The 22268-nt window shown below is 43.7% G+C and overlaps 2 protein-coding genes across 4 annotated transcripts in view; one reads left to right on the forward strand and one right to left on the reverse strand.

Annotated features, from left to right (window-relative positions):
• Window positions 1-8564, forward strand: part of CAMSAP3 (calmodulin regulated spectrin associated protein family member 3) — a 151195-nt gene extending 142631 nt beyond the window's left edge. For 2 of the 3 annotated variants that reach the window (XM_068274583.1, XM_068274585.1), the window contains exons 13-17: window positions 581-846; window positions 3255-3357; window positions 4211-4329; window positions 5301-5419; window positions 7341-8563. In XM_068274583.1, the coding sequence (XP_068130684.1) occupies window positions 581-846; window positions 3255-3357; window positions 4211-4329; window positions 5301-5419; window positions 7341-7643 (910 nt within the window). In that variant the 3' untranslated portion in view covers window positions 7644-8563. Of the gene's footprint in view, window positions 1-580; window positions 847-3254; window positions 3358-4210; window positions 4330-5300; window positions 5420-7340 lie in introns of all 3 variants that reach the window. The other variant, XM_068274584.1, reaches the window with a different exon arrangement.
• A 6067-nt stretch (window positions 8565-14631) lies between these two features.
• Window positions 14632-22268, reverse strand: part of XAB2 (XPA binding protein 2) — a 31824-nt gene continuing 24187 nt past the window's right edge. Inside the window, exons 17-19 of the mRNA XM_068274586.1 lie at window positions 18933-19035; window positions 17688-17794; window positions 14632-14786 (exon numbers count right to left, since the gene is read on the reverse strand). Of these exons, the coding sequence (XP_068130687.1) occupies window positions 14725-14786; window positions 17688-17794; window positions 18933-19035 (272 nt within the window). The 3' untranslated portion in view covers window positions 14632-14724. The remainder of the gene's footprint in view (window positions 14787-17687; window positions 17795-18932; window positions 19036-22268) is intronic.

Here is a 22268-nt window from a genome sequence, read left to right on the forward strand (position 1 = left end):
AGGTGAACATTGCTCGGATGCATAAAGTGAAAACGACTGAGGGCTTAAGTGGTTAAAATACAGTAATTGAAAGTATATTAACCTTGTGAGGGCCATGGAAATCCCGTCTTTAAGCACAGCAGAGCCCATACACAGCCTAAAAAGTTGGCCTTCACCACTGAGTACTGCCGAAGATTTGTTCTGGTTGGTTGAGTTCTGGAGAACTGGGACTTTGCTGTAAAAATAGAAACTGTGTATATACTCTGTACAATTCACCTTGTCGGGAACAGGCATCTCTTATGACCTATAATCTGGTGATGACCGAGCACTACCACTTTACTGGATACTGTGCAATTGTGTTCAATCATTTTTATGCAAAGGGGTCCAGTGTGCATGGACCCACGATGTAAGTTTTACTTTCTTTTATTGGAAATTGACTCCAACGCGTATATTTCTGGTGACAGTTGCTGTCCTTACTACTGAACACTGGGCGTCTGCAGGCTTTCGCTGAGTGTGGGCTTGCAATAGACAGCACAGAAGAGTTTTTACTCTCTTGGCATGTTTGCTTTGGCATGAACATTTCCTTTTTGCTTTACTACAGTCGGGTGCAAGAGGAGCAACAACAACCACAACAGCAGCAGCAGCAACAAAAACAGCAGCAGCGGAAAGAGGATGATGTGATCCTCCGCCGTGGGGACTTCACAAGGCAGGAGTACCAGCGCCGCCACCAGCTGAAGATCATGGAAGACTTGGATAAGGTTCTTCGGCAGAAACCCATGACCGTCCGGGCTGTTAAAAAACCTCGACCCAAGACTGTCTTCCATGATGACTCCATGATTGCCCGGAGCCCTGTCAGAGGATTGCTGGGTAATACCGGGGTTTATAGCGGAGCAGGAGTGTCCAGCTGTAGGAGGGCACTTCAGCCCCGCCCAATCCTTCCCAGTATTTATACTCTTTCTGCAGTATTCAAAACTTGCAAAAAATGGAAATAAACATTTAGTGAAGGTTGATCCTTATGCTGGGAATACACGATGCGTTTTTGCGTTCATTTTTGCCGTCGTTTTCGCTTTCGATAGATTCTACTCTCGATTCACTGCTCGATTCCCCTTTCGATTCCTTATCTTTTCTTATCAATTACATTCACTTGAATGAGGAGAATCGAATCGAAAGTAGAATCGACCAGATCCGACAGGTTGGAATTTATCTATCGAACCCATCTATCTAAAGTAAAAACTTAACGTGTATTCCCAGCATTAGCCTCCTTAGTAGTTAATTATCAGTGGTAGATGCTCAAAAAGGTATTCTGTGGAGAAAGTGAGAAAAATCTAAGGGCCCTGATACATACATCTTTTTTAACTAAGAATAAAGCAATAAAAGTACAGTTTAACCACTTAAAGGGAACCTTAACTGAACGGGGGGTAAAGAGTTTTACTTACCTGGGGCTATTACCAGCCCCCTGCAGCAGTCCTGTGCCCTCGGCGACGCTCTGGAATCCTCTGGTCCCCCGCTGTCACTTAGTTTCGTTTTTGACGACTCACCAGTCGCCGGCCGCCATGCGTATTATTGGACGCATTCACCAATGCAATTAGCGCTATTGCGGACCGCAACGTGTACAAAAATACGCGTTGCCGCATATCTACGCGTGCGGAATGCGCTAATTGCATTGGAGAATGCGTCCAATAATACGCATGGCGGCCGGCGACTGGTGAGTCGTCAAAAACGAAACTAAGTGACTGCTGCAGGGGGCTGGTAATAGCCCCAGGTAAGTAAAACTCTTAACCCCCCGTTCAGTTAAGGTTCCCTTTAATGATATGCTGACTTATAGAAGTGTCCTGCTAGAGCCTCTTAATGGCTCCAGGACGTTTTTATAAGTCAGACAGTGCAGCTGCCGCTGTGCACGTGCGCGTTCCCGCACATGCATTCCCGTGCACATGGAAAAAAAAATAACTCCAAAGAAAAAATACACCTTTATTTCCAAATATATTGTCACCATACTTTGTACTAGGAACATAATTAAAATCTTGTGGTAACCAGGACAAATAGGCAGCTAAAATGTGTGGGTTTTATGCACAGTAGCAGTGTTTTATATTAAATCCATAGGGGATGAAATTGGAGAAATAGTGTATTTTTTCCTTGTATTTCCCTTTAAAATGCATAAAAAATCAAGTAATTACTGAAAACAAATATCAACCCCAAAAAGCCCAATTGGTGGTGAAAAAAAACAAGATATAGATCATTTCATTGTGATTAGTAGTGATTAAGCTATTGGCAGGGATGAGCATGGAACGACCAATAGAAACGACCCCTGTCCCCTGCAAGTGCCGCTGATAGGTTGCACAGGCTTCTCTGGTGGAACAAGCTTTTAGACCCCCCCCCAGGCAGCGAGCAGAGAGAAAAGAATAACAGAAATTTTCCAGGCACCCTTCGGTAGTGTAACCCCTTGAGTGCCTGTTTGAATATGCAGAGATGCTAGTGGGAGCTCGTGGCAAAATGACCTAAGCAGGGAATGTGTAATGTTTCTTGGCAGTTCATCTAAGCTGTGGCAAGTAATAGAATGTTAAGACTAATAAGACAGATTCAGCACGAGCAGAAGCCGTATAACATAACATACACATCTATTGGGATGTCGGGGATGCCTCTTTCCTATTGTAACTGCCTGGACCTCTTCGGTAACTTAGGCCCAGTGCACACCAAAACTGCTAGCAGATCGTCAAAATGCTAGCGGTTTTGGGAGCAGAGGGCAGATATTTGTCCGGGTGCACACCAAGCGGATTTTGTATGCGATCCACCAGGCGCATCAGCCAGTGAAAACGCTTGGCTATTGTATTTCAATGTGTGGTGCACACCGGCGGTTTGAGGTTTTTTAGCAAACCGCAAACGCGCAGCAGGAGGCGCGTTTGCGGCTTGGCAAAAACCTCAAACCGCCGATGTGCACCATCCCATTGCAATACATTAGCCAAGCATTTTTCCAGGCGGATGCGGCCGGCGGATCGCTCCAAAAACCGCTCGGTGTGCACTGGGCCTTACTGAACATCTACCACATGTGTGAAAATATTGATGAATTCGCACACACAAGTCTAAATGACTGAATGCGGTATTTTAAGGACTTGGTTATTATCGAACAGCCCTTGATGAATTGAAGCCAAAGTGAAATCCTCTCACTTTGTGAGTCAAAAAACATTATTGCTTCCCTAAACAGGCACTCATGTCTTCTACAAGTTCTGCTTGGCTTCTGCTGTGCTTCAGAATTTGATGGTTTTGTGGTCTAATTTCAGGTTCCAAGCTGAGTAAAGTGTATTCTCAGTCCACCATGTCCCTGTCCACAGTGGGGAATGAGAATGGTAGCGGAACACTGAAGAGATCTCCCAGATCGCCAAGGTAAAGTCTCTCTGTGGAAGGACAACACATAGCTGAGCCCCCAGTTGAAACCCGATATAACATAATGTACAGTAGAGGCAGCTCAGTGCACACTTCATTCACTTCCCAATATTGCCTGGGATAAAGTCCACCTCCTGTTACAGCTCCTACAGGAGAAAGCTTGCTTCGTGTTTTCCAATAGCAGCCAAGTACCGTATATTTAACGGGTAGTAGGAGGGAAGTCCACTCAATTTAAGAATTACATGTCTAATTTTTATTTCAAAAAGGTTCTAGACAAAGGACTATCAACTGAAATGTATCGGAGCATACACTCAGCTATGTGTAAGGATCGCACGTATGCTCCGAAGTACGTATGTAGCTGATATGCCTTTGTCTACAACCTTTTAGAAATAAAGATTAGATTTTTAATCCTTGAGTTGAGCAGACTTCCCTCCTACTAGTTTATTAGTGCAATCCATTTGCCTTGCGATTGTCTCCTGAGCACAATCATCTTTCTGCTGTGTTTTCTGTGCAATTCAGCTCTTATACTTTGTATAGGAGTGCAGGAAAATTGCATACTAATTGCACCGCTATGCCATTTTTTTTTTATCCCCTTCACGATTTTCTAATTTCGTATTCAGGGTTTTTTTTTTTTTTTGGTAAAAAACGCACTGCAATCCCACTGTACATCCTGATGGCAGTGGAATTGCAGCCATGGAAATTAGGAAGAAACATGTTTGCGTCAAGGCACAGTGGAAAAGAGGAGGGGGGGGTTGAGTTTAAATTGTCAAAGGGGAATTAATGTTACTATACTGATGTATGACCACATATTAAACTTGTAACAAAATGTGCTGCATCTTGTTTTCTCTCACAGAGCACTGTCTCCCTCTGGACTGATGTCTCCCAGCCGTGGTGTGTTTGCACAGAACGGAGATAAGGATTGGGAGACGGGATCTACAGCGTCCTCTCCAGCCTCCATCCCAGAATACACCGGTAATCTCTCACTGCTCTGCCCTGTGTCTTCCACTCAGAGAGGGTGTATAGCATAGCTCTTTAATCACTGGCTGTAATTTCTTCATACACATAGAGCAACAAAAAATGAACGTTGAGCAATTGCGGCATTGTTTGAATAATGGCGCATCTGCAGAAGTTTGCCTCAGGCAGCAAAAAGTCTAGAACTGGCCCTGTACCAAGTTTAAAAAAAACACACACAAAAAAAACCAGATGATACTCTGAGAGGGAAGGCTCTGGGTCCTAATGAGAATTCCCTTTCCTCTCCTGGTCCCCTCATTGGCTGCAGCAGCTCCTCTGTTCAAATCCCCCGCCCCGGGGGACTTCAGAAGTCTACGGGAGTTCTCCCGAAGACAGGTGGCTTCATATTAAGAACAGCGCAAGTGCGCGAGAGAGAGCGTTTGCGCAGGTGCAGTCTGGAGCACCCGAAGACTTCCAAAGCCTCCCTTCGGCAGCGGGGACAGCAGTATTTGACCAAATTTGTTGAATGCTGCTACGGTGGAGCCAGCGCTACAACAGGGACTGGGAGAGGAGCAGGAAGGCTCTATAGGACCCAGAGCCTATAGAGCCTGAGTCCTATAGAGCCCAGGCTCTATACACTCCGTTTATTAAGCACAAGCGCAGTACAGTACTCTGTAATAGTTTGTGACAGTTTATTGTAAAGCACAATCACCGGGATGGTGCAGCGTGATCAGGCTGAAATCCACCTTTGTTTATAAATCCAATATTACCTGAATGCCCCATGTGACCCCGCCTCCTCCAACTCTCTCAGGGATACCTCATGATGTTCAGTTTTCTAATAATGTGTGAGTTATACAAAATGCCCACAGCCTGTCTTCCCCTGCACCAGTTTCAGCTGTTTCTGAGGTGATGTGCCTAGGCATTAGATATAGTGGCCATGTACGCAGGTGTCTTTCCTTGTGATTTATATCAAGTATTTGTTTCTGTTTCAGGGCCCAAATTGTACAAGGAACCAAGTGCAAAGTCCAACAAATTCATCATACACAACGCACTATCTCACTGCTGCCTGGCAGGCAAAGTCAACGAAACGCAGAAGAATAAAGTTCTAGAGGTCAGTTAGTGCTGTGCCTTGTCTCAATGTCACCTTTTTAAGTCTTTTTTTTTTTTTTTTTTTTATTCGCGAAAGGATGTTCATTTTATTAGCTTAAAGGGCCCAAATCAATATAGGGGGGAGGGGGCGACTTAGGCATGTATGGTGAGCTGTCCTGATGCTCACCGCTAGTCCCTCCCCCCCCCCCCCCCCCATTCTCCATTCTATCCTTCTGATCCTCCTAAATGCCCTCCGGCACCCTCTTCCTGGTTGGCTGGGACGGGCATCACAGCGCCTACACGAGCGACTGCAGCCAGGAGTACTCTATGCATGTGTATGATGTCATATGCATGCGCAGAGCGCTCCCTGTCACGATCTGGCTCTGTAGGACGCATGCAGCTGGGCCAGTGCAGGGGCAATGATTCCCAACCTGGTCGACCAGTAAGAGGGTGCCGGAGGGCATTTAGGAGGATCAGAGGGGCAGAAATCATATTGATTTGGCCTCTGCTATCCTCTCATGAAAAGCTGAAGCTATAACACTGTTATGTTTTAGTTTAGCAAAAAACCTAATTGGAAGTACTTGCCTTGGAGTAGGGATGGTCAATGGGATGCTTATAATTCAGTTAATGCAAATGTTTTGCAACTTTAATATGCACTGGTCCACTTTCAAGCGTCATAAATGCATATAAAACTAGCATAAAATGCATCATCTTGGAACTGTTCGCATTTGATTGGCCATCCTTGTCTTGGAGCTCACAGTGATCTGCCCACAGCACCCAATCACAGCCTGGTACCCTAGCTGCATCATCAGAGGAACATAAACCTTCTTTCCAGCAGCAACATCATCAGATAGATGGGGACTAGACTTAGGTGGGGCTTTGTGACTTTTTTGCATTGGGGAGTAAGGTGTTGCAAGCTTCCCTGGTCTTGTACTTATATTTTCAGAGCAAGAGATGGAGGATTCTCCCATCTCCAGAATATGCCTCTAAAGTAGGGGTGTCAAACGCAAATACAAAGTGGGAAAAAATGAACACTGGGACCAAGTATCTGGCCAAACTTAATGTCTAATGGCCATGCCCTCCCTTATAAGGTTCCCTGATGTCTAATGGCCTCCTTTTTCCACTATACAGTTCCCTGGTGTCTAATGCCCCCCCTTCCTCCCCTATAAAGTTCCTTGGTTCTACTAGCCCTCCTTACCTCCCCTATACAGTTCCCTGGTGTGCAATGGTCCCCCTTCCACCCCTAAACAGTTCCCTGTTGTCTAGTGGTCCAACTTCCCTCCCATATACACTTCCCTGGTGTCTAGCGTTTCCCCTTCCCTCCCCATATGTCTTCCCTGGTGATCTGGGTTTCACCTCCAATATAGCTTTCCTGGTGATCTGGAGAGGGCCAAACCTAATGCAAAGTGGGGAATCTTCTTTTGGGCCAAATCTGATAGGTCTGCAAGTCAGATTTGGCTTGTGGGCCAGAGTTTGACATGTATGCTCTAGAGCCTAGGTTCTCAACATGTGGTACGCGTACCCCAGGGGGTACTTCTGATGGTTCCATGGGTTACTCGGCTTGATAAACGTTACCAATAATAACAAATTTAGAGTTTAAGAAAATGATAAATCTTATTTAAACAATACCAAATGAATATTTTTGCTAATTAAAAGCAATAGTACATGCTTGGAAAGTGTTTAGAACCAATTATAATGTACTACCATCAAATATATATTTGTCAAGGGGTACTTGTGATAACGTTTACTATGCTAGGGGGTACTTGGTGAGTACAGGGTTTTAAAAGGGGTACATAACAGTAAAATGTTGAGAAACACTGCTCTAGAGGCTGAGAGAACAGCTGATTTTATTGCATGTGAATGAACCTGTACATTAAAAATTCTGTATTATTCCATAACAGTTTTTTTGGTTTTGAAGCTCAATCCTCTTTATTTCCCATTAGGACATGGAGAAGAGCCAGTCCAACCACTTCCTCATCCTGTTCCGTGACAGCAGTTGCCAGTTTAGAGCGGTCTACGCTTTTTCACCAGAGACAGATGAACTGAACCGGCTGGCGGGCTACGGCCCTCGCACAATTACCCTGTCCATGGTGGAAGAGATCTTCAAGTACAGTTCCGACAGGAAGCGCTTCACCCAGATCCCCAGCAAAACCATGTCCATGAGCGTTGACGCCTTCACCATCCAGGGCCATCTGTGGCAGACCAAGAGACCCACCACACCCAAAAAAGCCAGCACGCCCAAATGAAGGGCCGCCTGCGGTTTCCAGCATGGCACTAGTCAGATGGCTCATTTCCATCTGTGTTGGGATTTTTGTGTTCCGTTCCAACCCCTTGGATGCTAAGCCTGGGTCATCCATTCTAGGAGCCACACTGCTTCTACCCTGGCCCACTGAGACTGTTGTACTCTAGATGTTGTCTGGTACATGGAGTGGTGGCCGTTCTGCAACGTAGGCAGAACAAGTGGTCACCGCTTACTCTCTGGAGGTGATTGGCTATCTTGACACTTGTATGCAACTTTTTGAACTGGCTTGTTTGTCTTTTTTGTAACCTTATCAGTGGAAAATTGCCTTATGTCTAATTTTAGTTTAGCTCTAGCAGAAGTCCCGATCTCAGGTGGGATATATTTATTTTCTTTTCACTGCCCCACTGTAACATGTGCCAAGCTACCACCCACTGCCCATTAATGCAATGCAGCTGCCTTTCACTATCACGGTGCCACCTCCCAAGCTTCGCCTCACTTCTGTAAGTTGTATAGTAACACATGCTAAATAAATCTGCACAGGTAATTATAAATCTGCTCTCTCATCTCAACTGGCAGCTACTGAAAACAGCAACTACTAAAAAGAGTTTTCATTTCATAGCATTCCTAGAGAAGACAAGCATGGAAAATGGGTTTCCATTCTAAGGGAAAAATCTACACCTTTAAATTAGATTGCCACCCTATTTTGCCTTGCTGGTCTAAGTCCCCTTTAAAGTAATGCTGGTAAGAAGACAATATGGAGGTTCAACACAGGCTCTATCAACACAGATGTAGTGAAGATGCCTTTCAATGACCTACAATCCCAGTGCAGGGGGTTTCAGGCGTCCTGTCCCGGGGGCAGGGGGTTTCAGGCGTCCTGTCCCGGGGGCAGGGGGTTTCAGGCGTCCTGTCCCGGGGGCAGGGGGTTTCAGGCGTCCTGTCCCGGGGGCAGGGGGTTTCAGGCGTCCTGTCCCGGGGGCAGGGGGTTTCAGGCGTCCTGTCCCGGGGGCAGGGGGTTTCAGGCGTCCAACCTCATGACCGATCAAAAACATTGTCTCAGAAAAGAGTTCGTTTGTAAGATTAGCCTTCTTGTTACAATATTGTCAAATTAATAAGGCTCAGACATAAAAAGTAGAGTTAAGTCCAACATATAGAAGCAGCTCTTAAGTGGGAAAAAAAAACCCATAAAAAACTGTTGTACAGGTTTGCAGTGATAAATGGAGTGTCCATATAACAGAGTCTGAACTACGGTGGGCTGGTGGGATCAGGTCCATGGAAAGTGAACCAGGTGGGTGGCGAGTACGTACTTCCTCAAATGGACTGGTGTCCTTACACAATTACCAAATGCACCTCTTCAATGGCTTTTAAATGTTTGTCCCAACTCTGCGTTTTGCATGAGATACTCGCTGTTGTGACAGTTTATCGTAAAAGAAAACTAATCTCATGAATTGAATCTTTCCTGAAGCGTCTTTAATTTATTAGACGCTCTGATGTGATCACCATGAAATGAACCTTAACTGGCTGTATCATTTATTCTACTCTTGACTTCTTGAAATGGTGCATGTGAACCTTCACAGCATCTCTAATGAATTACCCTTGTGGAGTCTGCCAGTTCTGACCTCTCTGTAGCGTTAGCTCTAATGTTCATCCTCTCCTTGCCGTGTTTCAGACCTGAGAGCAAACATTTGGTTATAAGCAGGGCCGGCCCTACCATGAAATGGACTGAATCACATGATTCAGGGCAGAAGACTGAAAAAGATCAGCCGAGTGTAGAGCTGATGCTGCCCATTACAGGTTTCCCCGTCTGCTGCTTCTGCCTGACTGGTGGAGCACAGAGCTTGCCTGCTGTGAGTCTGTGTGTGGGGGGCATGGATTTCAAAAAATTGGCAGAAAAGTCAGATTGCTTATTTTGTAGCCAAAATGTCAACACAGCATTTGGGTGCAGGATGCTTCCCAGTTCCCATCATCATCATCATCATCATCCTCCTCCTCCTCCATGGGGTTACAGAATAGCTTTAGCAATAGTGGAGAAGGCTTTAATCTTCAAGACTGATCAGTTTTCACCCACCACTTTTAACTTTTGTATTCTGTAAGAGAATTGCTCAGGCCTGTATATTCCAGAGGAAGATCTGTCACTTGCTATCGCTGCCAGAGTCCCAGCCTCTTACCCCACTCCACCAAAACGCAATATTCCAATAGCTACCTTCCATTATAAAGTGTAACCTCCACCTTTGTCAGCATGACATTACATATGGTGTTAGATACATCATTTTGTAAATTAATATTCTTAATATGACCGCTTAGAATATGCAGCTGCCTGTAATTTCAGGACCTGCAAAAAAAAAAGATTTAAAGCACAACTAAATCCAGAAGTTGAACAAGGCAAATTCTCAAAGTGTTACCTTTTGGAGTTGAAGTTTTCAAGTTCGAAAACCCTTTGTGAAGCTGCATTTGTACCTTTGCATATGGATGTGAGAGCTTTAGAACCTGAGTAGTTTCCTGTGAGCGCACTGAGGTCTCGTGTGAACTCACTGTCATTATTCCACCATACCAGTTGTCTTCTCCTCCCACCTCTCATGTGGCCACCCCATCTGTGAGTTTCCAAACCTACATTGTGGGACTGCAGAAGTATTAAGAACAGCACATGTAAGCTCTGCTCCCCTCTCCAACACGAAATGACAAGGTGGAGGTGTTATCTTTATGCTCAGTCACTCACCTCATGACTGTCCTTTGTCACCACCTTCTGCACTGTCTGTATTTCAGGCATTCTGGGAGATTTACTCTGGCGCATCTATTGCTCCTCCTACTTTGAGTGTCACATGTGATTGGCCCACCCACTAGCTGTATCCAGGGAGCATTGGACGAGAGAAGGAATGGTGTTGGTTGAAATCACATTTGGTCCATAGAGCACTTTAACGCTATACACAGTCTATTATACCTATATGCATTGCAATTAGAATTTGCCTTAATCAGGATTAGCTGGGCTTTAAATTATGCTTACTTGGATCATGACAGCAGTCCACAATTTGGTGGATATATCATTACCAAATTCTCATGTTTGCATTATCTGTGAAACACAGATTCTGAGCTATGAATGAGTCATTGATGTGAGTAGGAGTGGTCACATCTAGAGGGGTATCAGAATCCCAAGTGTCTGTTCGTAGACATGTGATTATAGCTTCAGTTTACACTAGTGCATCTCTGCTGCCAGCTGAGCTAAGCAAAACTAGTATAATACTGTAGCCATGCATGCAAAAACTTGCAATACTGCTCCTTGGGAGATCCCCCCCCCCCCTCCCCCACACAAAAAAGAGGGGATCTACACATTTTAACACACTAGCCAAAACAATGTAGCCATTAGGAAAACCTATAAATCAAAGCTGTTTTTCTAAATGCCTGTTATCACAAGCTGCAGCCTATAGAATATTAACTTCCTGCCATCTACACTGTCATCAACTGCCTCTCCGCCTAGACATGCGCCACCACTGCCTCCCTACCTGCCTGCCCCCATGCATGCATACGCCACCACTGCCTTTCTACCTGCTCCATCTCTAATCCTGCATGCTTAGCTTTGTATTTACAGAGAACTGCCCTTGTGTTTTGTCACTGTGCTTGCTTAGATCATGCTCTGTAGTGGACATTAAGCACAAGAACCTGCTCCTGTTTTTTGGAGTGCCTGGTGTGGATAATTTTTACAGTACAGACTTAGCTTTTCAGTCTGGCCTTTGCATTTGTTGATTATTCATCTTTGTTTTATGTTAAACAAAGCCTATGTTACAGGGGCTGGATCCTAGTAGCCTGGGTGGCCCTGACTTCTCTGGTGAGGCATGACATGGTCTTGGTGCAGTTTACATGTTTTGCCACTGGATGGAGCTGTAAGAATCACTCAGTATCTCTTTCTCACTTGTAAATGTAGATATAAGATGTGTATATTCAGCCTGGATGGATGTTTATATGTATGAAGTGTGGTGGGGGGGATTATTCAGTAGTGGGTTGAAGTTATTTTATAATTTATAAATATCTTTCACATATATGGTACCTATTTCTGAAGTTAGGATGTTTTATGGGTGCCCCAGTGATGTCTTATTTGAAAACACTACAATGTTCCTATAAGGCTATGTACAGTGTAAGGCTATCAGTGTTTATGGTGAACTGAATAGAATACCAAAGTGATAGTAGTTAATAAGTTTAACTAATTGGAAGGTAAGCAGATTCTGGTTCAAGTGGACCTGTTATGCCTGTTCCTAGTTGTATTTATAAACAAAGTTGCACTTCAATGAAGATGTTGGAGCAGGGATGCCTGTCCTGCTGTAATTGGTGATAATCCTCAGTGCAACATTTCCCCAAACTGGTCACCTTGTATTGCTAACAGTGGATGCTTTGCAGCTAGCCATACTAGATTATCCACATCTATGAGACTATTTAGATCCTGACTCTGCATAGGCAAGGTTATCTGCCCTAACACCTGCTTTATGTGGACCTGGTGTTAGTAGTGGTTGGCTCACAAACGCCTACTAACAAGGATAAGAGTGTAATGGAAATATAACAGTAATCTTAACTGAAAGGACCACTATAGCAAAAAAAATTAGAAAATATATTTAATATTACTTTTCCAGAGTCAAATACACTATAAATTATTTTTCTCCGAGGGTGCGGTCGCTTACAGTAAGCTGACCGGTTTTGGACTAGTCCAACGCTTCATGGGGGAGTTGCAATATTTTCTTTTTTCTTTACAAAAGCACTCCATGAAATGGATTTAAATAAAGATGCTGGCCTGCCTAACTACTCGTTTGCACACTGTTTTGACAGTTTGATTGTGCAACTGCCATTCAATTAGCGCTTTAAAAATAAAGAAAACTGTAAGAATTACCCATGAGGAGATGGACTATACATATAGTTAGTTTGGTTGAAAAAGACATTCGTCCATCAAGTCCAACCAGACTACTGTATACTCGATAAGTCAACTCCAATATTCAACCCTCTTATACTGGAGTCAATAAAAAAATCCAGCTTAAGTCTACCCAGTAACGTTATTGGCTGCACTTGGGGCTCAGGAGGGGTTAATGATTGCACTGCATACAGTATTGCAGCCATTAACCCCTCCTGTCCCGTATGTGCAGCCAATACCTCCTCCAGGCCAAGTGCTGCAATTATTCACTCCCCTTCCTGCAGCCCAGTATTTTCCCCCTTGCCTCTCTTCCTTGTTAATTGTTGTGGCCAGGACTTTCAGACCTGTGTTGTCTTGGCATTTCCTTTCCTCAAAGTATCACTTACTCCTGGGTAAATGGCAGCAAATGGAAATGTCACTATTAGTACATATAACTCAGTGTTGGCAATGACTTGTGTATAAGTAATCTCCCATACTTTTATGAAGTGAATCAGACCTACATTTCTAGACTTATACTCGAGTATATACAGTAGTACAAAACCAGAACTGTTATCTCGTTATTGCCTACTGTAAGTGACATAGGAATACAATTTATAGTGCATTTTACTCTGGAACAAATGCATAATCATGCATCTTTACATTTTGCATAAGTGGTCCTTTAAAATGCTTGTAAGTTTATTTCCTCCAGAAAGCTGGTCCAAAGGACCTCCCCTCCTCTTTCTAAGGTTGCTCCTGCTGCCTGGCAAAGCCACTCCAAGCAGCATGGTGGGGAAAAACATGATCAGTCCCACACCATGGAGAAAACTTTCTTCAGCTTAATTGGGAGATACAAGACAGGTAGGAGGGTCGTGGTTTCCCTACAGTACAGGGAATCTGTCCTACATTAGCTTAGAAGCCTGAGAAGGGAGGAAAACATATTTGCTTGGATTGTAATTACATTTATAGTTATGAAGTTTAATCTATTGCGACTGAAGTAATCGCCCTGAACAATGCCACTTATTGGGCTCTCCATTACCAGGACTTTAAACTGGATACACACTTTTGGTGAATGATCGTTGTGCAGACATGCTGCCTTGTGTCTGCAATCTTGCAAAAGAAGTACCTACTTCCTGTGTAACAGGAAGTATGGGAAACTCCCATAGATGCAGGATATGTGGCAGCAAAAAAAAAAAAATCACTCTGTCATCTAAAACATGCAGTGGTTCTGGGAATACACAGTACGGTTTGTACGGCTCGATTGATAATTTCCGACATGTCCGATCACCCGCTGGATCGATTCCGCGCTTGAGACCGTGGGCGGGACAATGGAAAAAGATAAGGAACACGAGCAGAAGATAAGAGAATCGCCCGTGGGGACAAGCGGGAATCGATCCAGCGGCATAATCGAGCTGTACAAACCGTGTATTCCCAGCATTAGTCTTTAGGCTTCCCAGTGATATTATTGCAGAGTAAAGTAGTCTAGTAAGCAAGCTGGTAATTCAATGCTTGGCACCTAGATCCACAGTCTCTACAGAAATGTTATTTAATACTGGATACTTATCCGCACAAAATCCAGAATAGCAGTTCAGGGAATCTGGATAGCTTCATATCTGCCCTTTGCTGCTAAAGCACACTTTATTCTGGTTGGTGAAATGTCACAGCTGTTACTATTGCCTCTGAAATAGCAGAAATGAATTTACCTCTGACCGGAGTGGGAAATCCAATAAGAGCACTTCCCCCCCACTTTCCTTTTGTTTTATATACTTGAGTTTGATTAACTTAAAAGGCAACAGCAGCTTTGCATCTTTGGGCCCTGAATAAGGGGGTGGGTGTGTATGTATTGCTTTTCATTTCTACACTCAATATGAGAACTTACTGGGTGCTTAGCCATGCCCCCGAGGAGCAAGGCCACACCCCCACTGAACACAAGTGATGCATAATACACTATTTATAAGTATGCTACAGCTAATAACGAGGATGAATCGTAGGTGGTGCGGTCTCAGCGAGTCTGGACTCCATAGCTGATGACAAGCTGCCCACCGCTGTTGTATTTATAATATACATACAGATTTATTATAAATATCTATATTAAATGATTTTGCAATTATTTGTATATAAAAAGAATCAATGAGAATGAAAAATGTGTGTTGTATTTTATTGTAAGATAAAAGTTCATTTCAGATAGAAACCTACTACCAGATGGGGGGCGGGCTGGCTGGCTTCAGTCATCACCAAGGCCAGAAAAGACGGAGGCAGGGACCGATTTCTGCTCCAGTTGTACTTCTGTGAATAAAGTAGAGAAATGTTCATCAGTGCTCATCTAACCTTACACTATAGAACCTGCCTAACTTAATTCAATTAATAAGTTCAATCGACTGACTGAGTAAAGCCTGTTACACACTTTCAATTATGATTGGCCAATCACTGAATAATTTTACCACCTCCATGTAGTAAGAGTCAACAAATATTGAATATTATGAGCAGATTGTGTAGGTAAACATAGGTGGTAAAATTGGTCAGTGATTGGCCAATCCTAATTTAAAGTGTGTACCAAGCTTTAGGGTACATCAACACATCCAATTTTGATTGGTTAATCTTACCACTCCCACACATGGGAGCTTACCTACACAATCTGCTGTCCCTCCCACATAACATGAAAGTGGTTAAACTGGCCAATCAAAATTGGATGAGTGTACACACCCTTACAGTCAAATTACACAAAGATGCTACTTTTCAAAGGAAGTAAAAGGTTTATGTTTATATATAATATCTCCATAACCTACTCTGAATTTCCACCTCTTTCTACTTCTTTTCCAAGGAAGGCTGATAAACAGCTACAGACAGATGGTTTAGTAACTGAGAGAAACTCAGGTGATTGCTTGAGTTACAATCTAGGAGCCCAGAACCAGAGATGGTCAATGAACTGCACATTTTTCTGACTTAATGCTAATTTTGAGGCAATCTGTATGCAGAACTTGACCAATTCAAACGAGCAGCAGTTTCAAGGGGCAATCTCATTAACTTCTCTGTATGTTTTTTGGGATGGGAGAGAACCTGTGTGCATGGAGGAAACCCACACAGAAAGCACATACTCAGTGCAGATAGTGCTGACCAATACACCACCCATTTCAAACTCCAACAAAGATTGCATTGTCTTAGAAAAACATGCAGTTCTTTAGGGCTTGTTTCCACTGTTGCGACGCGATTTCGCCGGCATTCCGACGCTTGTAAAAACGCATGCGTTTTTACCCGCGATTTCGCGTGCGATTTCGCATGGCAGGATGCCATGCGAAATTAACCATGACACTGCCAGGGCAAAATAAAATTGAAAAAGGTGCGAAATCGCGGGTAAAAACGCATGTAACAAACGCATGCGTTTTTACTATTAAATACATTAGCGGCGATTCGCATGCATTCCACTCGCAGGCAAATTCGTTGGCTCTTTTGTGCGTTTTTTTACCGCTGAAAAAAACGAACCTCAACAACGCTACAGTGGAAACAGGCCCATCCACTTGCATTACATGTGCGGATCTGCATGCGTTGGACGCATGCAGATTCGCGATAGTGGAAACGAGCCCTCAATCAGCTCTACAGAAAACCAAGCAGCTGGGAATGTTATTTCAGAGCAGAAGTGTGTTTGATCATTCTCACAGAAGAGTCACTAACACTTTACAGCCCACTGTTCACACTGTAAGGGGGAATGGCACACACTGGATCTGTAGATTACAGCCTATAGTACAGGAAATGGCCATGAAGTGGGAGGTCCTCAAGGGGTATTTCACAAATCATTAGGCATTATCTGACAGACACACACAAGCCCTGCCACTGCCGAGTCAGGGGAGTTGTTCAAAGCCGTTCCTGCGGCGTTTCCAAAACATATCGCAAACATGCTATTGTTTTCAGTGCGTTTGCCATGCAAGTTTTCAGCGATGGAAAAGTCCAATTCTGATTAATTCATTCTGAAGACATACCAATAAAAGTTGTTTAGGTGATACCTTTAAAAAGAACCAGAGACTAAGCACCCGCATGTATTTTACCTTATAAATCAGTGGGAACATGACAGTAAACACCTAATCTGCTCTTTGTTTCATTGTTCTCCGTTTAATCTGACTGTTATCACCTCTGATAAGAATCCCCAACTGAGCATTCAGTCTAGCTTTGCTACGGAATGATTATAGCTCAGTCTGTCTTCTCTGGTGTCTTTTCAAGCCCAAGCCTGCCCCCTTGTGGCTCTGCTATAATGACTCAGCTATAATTTATTCCCTGCAAAGCTAGACTGAATGCTCAGTCCGGGATTCCTATCACAGCTGATAACAGACACTTTTAGCAGTGAGGATGAAACAGAGAGCAGGGTAAGTGTTTTCTCTAATGTTCCCACTGATATATATGGTAAAATACATGAGGGTGCTTCGTCTCTGGTTCACTTTAATGACTAACTGTAGAAAATTTCCTTTCCAGCTTTCAAAACAAACTACGTTTCTTCTTCAGGCATGATACAGAACTGAATCAGAACCATATAAAGTCATGTCATTACAGTTCTGTATCTTGCCTGAAGAAGCAACTTATCGTTTGTTTTGAAAGCTTGAAAGGAAGTCTTGTACAGTTAGTCATTAAAGGGCAACTGAAGTGAGAGATATTGAGGCTGCCATATTTATTACCTTCTAAGCAATACCAGTTGCCTGGCTATCCTGCTAATCCTCTGCCTCTAATACTTTTAGCAATAGCCCCTGAACAAGCATGCAGCAGATCAGGTGTTTCTGACATTGTCAGATCTGAAAGTTTAGCTTCATGCTTGTTTCTGACATTAGACACTACTGCATCCTAATAGACCAACAGGACTGCCAGGCAACTGGTATTGTATAATAGGAAATAAATATGGCAGCCTCCATATATTTCTCGAGACAGACAGCGCTGCACCGATAATTTGGGTTCAGTCATGAGAATTACGGCTATAGCGGCACTCAGTGACTAATTTGGGTGCCGGCAATAGCCGGAGCTCAAATTAGGAGGGGGGGGGGGGGAAGAGCAGTAATTCGGCCACCGGCAATAGCCCCCCCCCCCCCCCGAGAACTGGGAGGGGGAACAGCATTAATGCCACCTTGGACTTTCACCAGGCGCAGGGTGAGCCATCTTTCTGCTTCACCCTGTGCCGAAATTTGGCTGCGGCAGTTTTTCGTCACTCACCATCAGGCTCCATCTCCTCTTCTGACTCGTCCTCATCCCCGATATTGATCTCATCTGGATTGGCCTGCAGCGCCATCTCTGCCAGTTCAGTCTTGGAAGCATCAGACCTGCGCACAAGACCACAATGTCACTTCTCTGTTACAGGACACACAATGTCACACACAACGGGTGTGACACAAAACCACACAATGGGCTCTATTCACAAAGATGACAAAACACAGCAACATTTTACCGCTATATTTCCGTCAGCGGTAAACTCCGCATTTTTTCCACATTCACTAATATTTTCCGCATGTTTTCCGCATGCGGGAAAAAAGATGCGGAAACAGCCATTATTCATGTGGGAATCATGCGGTAAAAAGGTCGCATGAAAAAGTGTTTAAAAAAAAAATGTTAAAGTCCAGCAAGCACAGCCCATAAGCCTCCAGACTTCATTAAAGTCAATGGGATGCGAAATATATCACCTACTACTTGTAGGTGATAAAAAAAAAAACAAAAAAATAAAAATCGGTAAATAACGCCGAAATAATGCGCCTGAACATTTTTGAGAATTGATTTTTTATTGCGAAAAATACTGACTTTTGCGGAAATTTTTCCGCATGAATCCCACACTTTTTCCGCATGTGGAAAAAACATGTGAAACATTTTGAGAATGTCAACTTGACGGTATTTTGGTCGCAAACTTCCCGCATGTACTTTACCACATGCGGGAAGTCTTTGAGAATAGAGCCCAATGTCACTTCTCTGGTGCAGAACACACAATGGGTGAGACACGACCACACAATGTCACTTCTCTGTTACAGGACACACAACGAACGTGACACGATCACACAATGTCACTTCTCTGTTACAGGACACACAACGAGCGTGACACGATCACACAATGTCACTTCTCTGTTACAGGACACACAACGAGCGTGACACGATCACACAATGTCACTTCTCTGTTACAGGACACACAACGAGCGTGACACGATCACACAATGTCACTTCTCTGTTACAGGACACACAACGAGCGTGACACGATCACACAATGTCACTTCTCTGTTACAGGACACACAACGAGCGTGACACGATCACACAATGTCACTTCTCTGTTACAGGACACACAACAAGCGTGACACGATCACACAATGTCACGTCTCTGTTACAGGACACATAACGGGTGTGACACACGACCACACAATGTCACTTCTTTGTTACAGGACACACAATGGGTGTGACAATTTCCAGTAATCCACAAACCTGACAAAGAGGATCTTCTCTTTCATCTGCGGCTTATCTCTGGCGGCTTCTGCTGCCACCACTGCTGCCTTCTGCTCCAGCGCCTGCATCTCATCCGCTGGTTCTGTGGAAAACAAAGAGACCCGTTACCCGCTGCTCCACCGCCCTCTACTCAGGCTTTGCAATTTCATGTTTTCAATACCCAAGTTAAAGGGAACCTTCATTGAAAAAAAAAAAATGATTTTTCCTTACCTGGGGCTTCTCCAAGCCCCCTACAGTTTATCTGGTCCCTCACTGTGGTTCTGATCCATGCTGCTGTCACCCCATACCCGGTCTTGGCTGCTCATGCCTCCTCAATCACGCTCCAATGGCCAGGAGCATTCATATAACTTGTAACTGCAGAAGCACAGAACGCTCACTGCCACAGTTGTGCGCACTGACTTCAAGTGCCTAACCGGACCCTCCAAGTCCATGCGTGCAGCTGTTCTATAAATCTAAAGGGGCAGGTCCCACAAAAAACACATTGGCCTCAATCCACCAAGCTTTATCAAACGTTTGATAATTTACCTCATGGATAAAATCTAATTTTGAATTCCCTAGGGTGTTATACAGTGGTGTGAAAAACTATTTGCCCCCTTCCTGATTTCTTATTCTTTTGCATGTTTGTCACACTTAAATGTTTCTGCTCATCAAAAACCGTTAACTATTAGTCAAAGATAACATAATTGAACACAAAATGCAGTTTTAAATGATGGTTTTTATTATTTAGTGAGAAAAAAAACTCAAAACCTACATGGCCCTGTGTGAAAAAGAAATTGCCCCCTGAACCTAATAACTGGTTGGGCCACCCTTAGCAGCAATAACTGCAATCAAGCGTTTGCGATAACTTGCAACGAGTCTTTTACAGCGCTCTGGGGGAATTTTGGCCCACTCATCTTTGCAGAATTGTTGTAATTCAGCTTTATTTGAGGGTTTTCTAGCATGAACCGCCTTTTTAAGGTCATGCCACAACATCTCAATAGGATTCAGGTCAGGACTTTGACTAGGCCACTCCAAAGTCTTCATTTTGTTTTTCTTCAGCCATTCAGAGGTGGATTTACTGGTGTGTTTTGGGTCATTGTCCTGCTGCAGCACCCAAGATCGCTTCAGCTTGAGTTGACGAACAGGTGGCCGGACATTCTCCTTCAGGATTTTTTGGTAGACAGTAGAATTCATGGTTCCATCTATCACAGCAAGCCTTCCAGGTCCTGAAGCAGCAAAACAACCCCAGACCATCACACTACCACCACCATATTTTACTGTTGGTATGATGTTCTTTTGCTGAAATGCTGTGTTACTTCTACGCCAGATGTAATGGGACACGCACCTTCCAAAAAGTTCAACTTTTGTCTCGTCGGTCCACAAGGTATTTTCCAAAAGGTCTTGGCAATCATTGAGATGTTTTTAGCAAAATTGAGACGAGTCTTAATGTTCTTTTTGCTTAAAAGTGGTTTGCGCCTTGGATATCTGCCATGCAGGCCGTTTTTGCCCAGTCTCTTTCTTATGGTGGAGTCGTGAACACTGACCTTAATTGAGGCAAGTGAGGCCTGCAGCTCTTTAGATGTTGTCCTGGGGTCTTTTGTGGCCTCTCGGATGAGTTTTCTCCGCGCTTTTGGGGTAATTTTGGTCGGTCGGCCACTCCTGGGAAGGTTCATCACTGTTCCATGTTTTTGCCATTTGTGGATAATGGCTCTCACTGTGGTTCGCTGGAGTCCCAAAGCTTTAGAAATGGCTATATAACCTTTACCAGACTGATAGATCTCAATTACAGCACTTTTGTTCTCATTTGTTCCTGAATTTCTTTGGATCTTGGCATGATGTCTAGCTTTTGAGGTGCTTTTGGTCTACTTCTCTGTGTCAGATATCGCCTATTTAAGTAATTTCTTGATTGAAACAGGTGTGGCAGTAATTAGGCCTGAGGCTGACTACAGAAATTGAACTCAGGTGTGATAATCCACAGTTAAGTTATTTTTTAACAAGGGGGGCAATCACTTTTTCACACAGGACCATGTAGGTTTTGAGTGTTTTTTCTCACTAAATAATAAAAACCATCATTTAAAACTGCATTTTGTGTTCAATTATGTTATCTTTGACTAATAGTTAACGGTTTTTGATGAGCAGAAACATTTCAGTGTGCCAAACATGCAAAAGAATAAGAAATCAGGAAGGGGGCAAATCGTTTTTCACACCACTGTATATTTATTGAATGTTTTATCGATAAAATGTTCAATAAATCTATAACACCTTAGTGAATTCAAAACTAGATTTTACCCATGAGGTAAATTATCAAACGTTTGATAAAGTGTTTGATAAAGCTTAGTGAATTGAGGCCATTGTCCTTTGTGTGTCAAATGTATTTCTTTAAACCGGATCCGAGATGAAAAACTAACTATAGCAAGTAACTTGTCCGATATATCTTATCTGAAGCTTAGGTAGTTTACACAGCAAATCTAGCTGCAAACAGCTTCAAGAGTATTTGATTACTACTTCCTGTGATAAAATGACAGCAGCCATTTTCTGCCTGTGATAATTACACACAGGCAAGCAGCTCTGCATCTCCACCCCTCAGCCTGTGAAACTTTACTCCCCTCTGCCTCTAAAATCTGGCTACGGTAGTAACCTTCTTCTGCCCAGACTGAGCTCCCATAAGCCCTTGCTACATGGGTCTCAGAGTGCGAAGGCACTGGAGGAGCTGTGGGCGTGGCTTGTTTAGTTTATAGGGAATTAGAGTATTAAAACAAACAAAAAAAAGTATTTGGCTCGAGGAATGCCCTATAAACGATATGAAAGGAACACAACTATGCAATAAGTAAAAGTTTATCTTTGATGCACTTTAACTTTTGTTTGGCCCCCCTCCACTCTCCCCCCCCCCACTCTCCCCCCCCTCTCCCCCCCCCCCATTTTGTATGAGGGACCCGATAGACTGCGGCGTGCTTGAAGAAGCCACAGGTAAGTAAAAACTTTCACTTAAGCCAATGGTGAGCTAGACTGCCTGCTCTTGACCATCCTGCTGCTTGTTGACTTTGGGGTCCCTCTCGTTCCCCATATCTTTACTATTTGACTGGTCCCGCAGTCAAATACTCTACATGAAGCACTTTTTAACCAAAAAAAAAAAAGTGCACGATCGTTTCTTGCTCTCTGGGCATGCGCGATTCGGAAGTCGTACACTCCCAATGCAGAACAGCTTGTTCATCTGGGAGGCTGTGGAAAGGGAAATGATCCTGGAACGGGAAAGACCCCAGACAAACAGCAGGAGCGTAATCATATAATAATGGTGCTCTGTAGAAGGGATGAACAATGATATGCAAATATCATGTA

Source organism: Hyperolius riggenbachi, chromosome 3, assembly GCF_040937935.1.
Source record: "Hyperolius riggenbachi isolate aHypRig1 chromosome 3, aHypRig1.pri, whole genome shotgun sequence".
Classification (NCBI taxonomy): Eukaryota; Metazoa; Chordata; class Amphibia; order Anura; family Hyperoliidae; genus Hyperolius; species Hyperolius riggenbachi.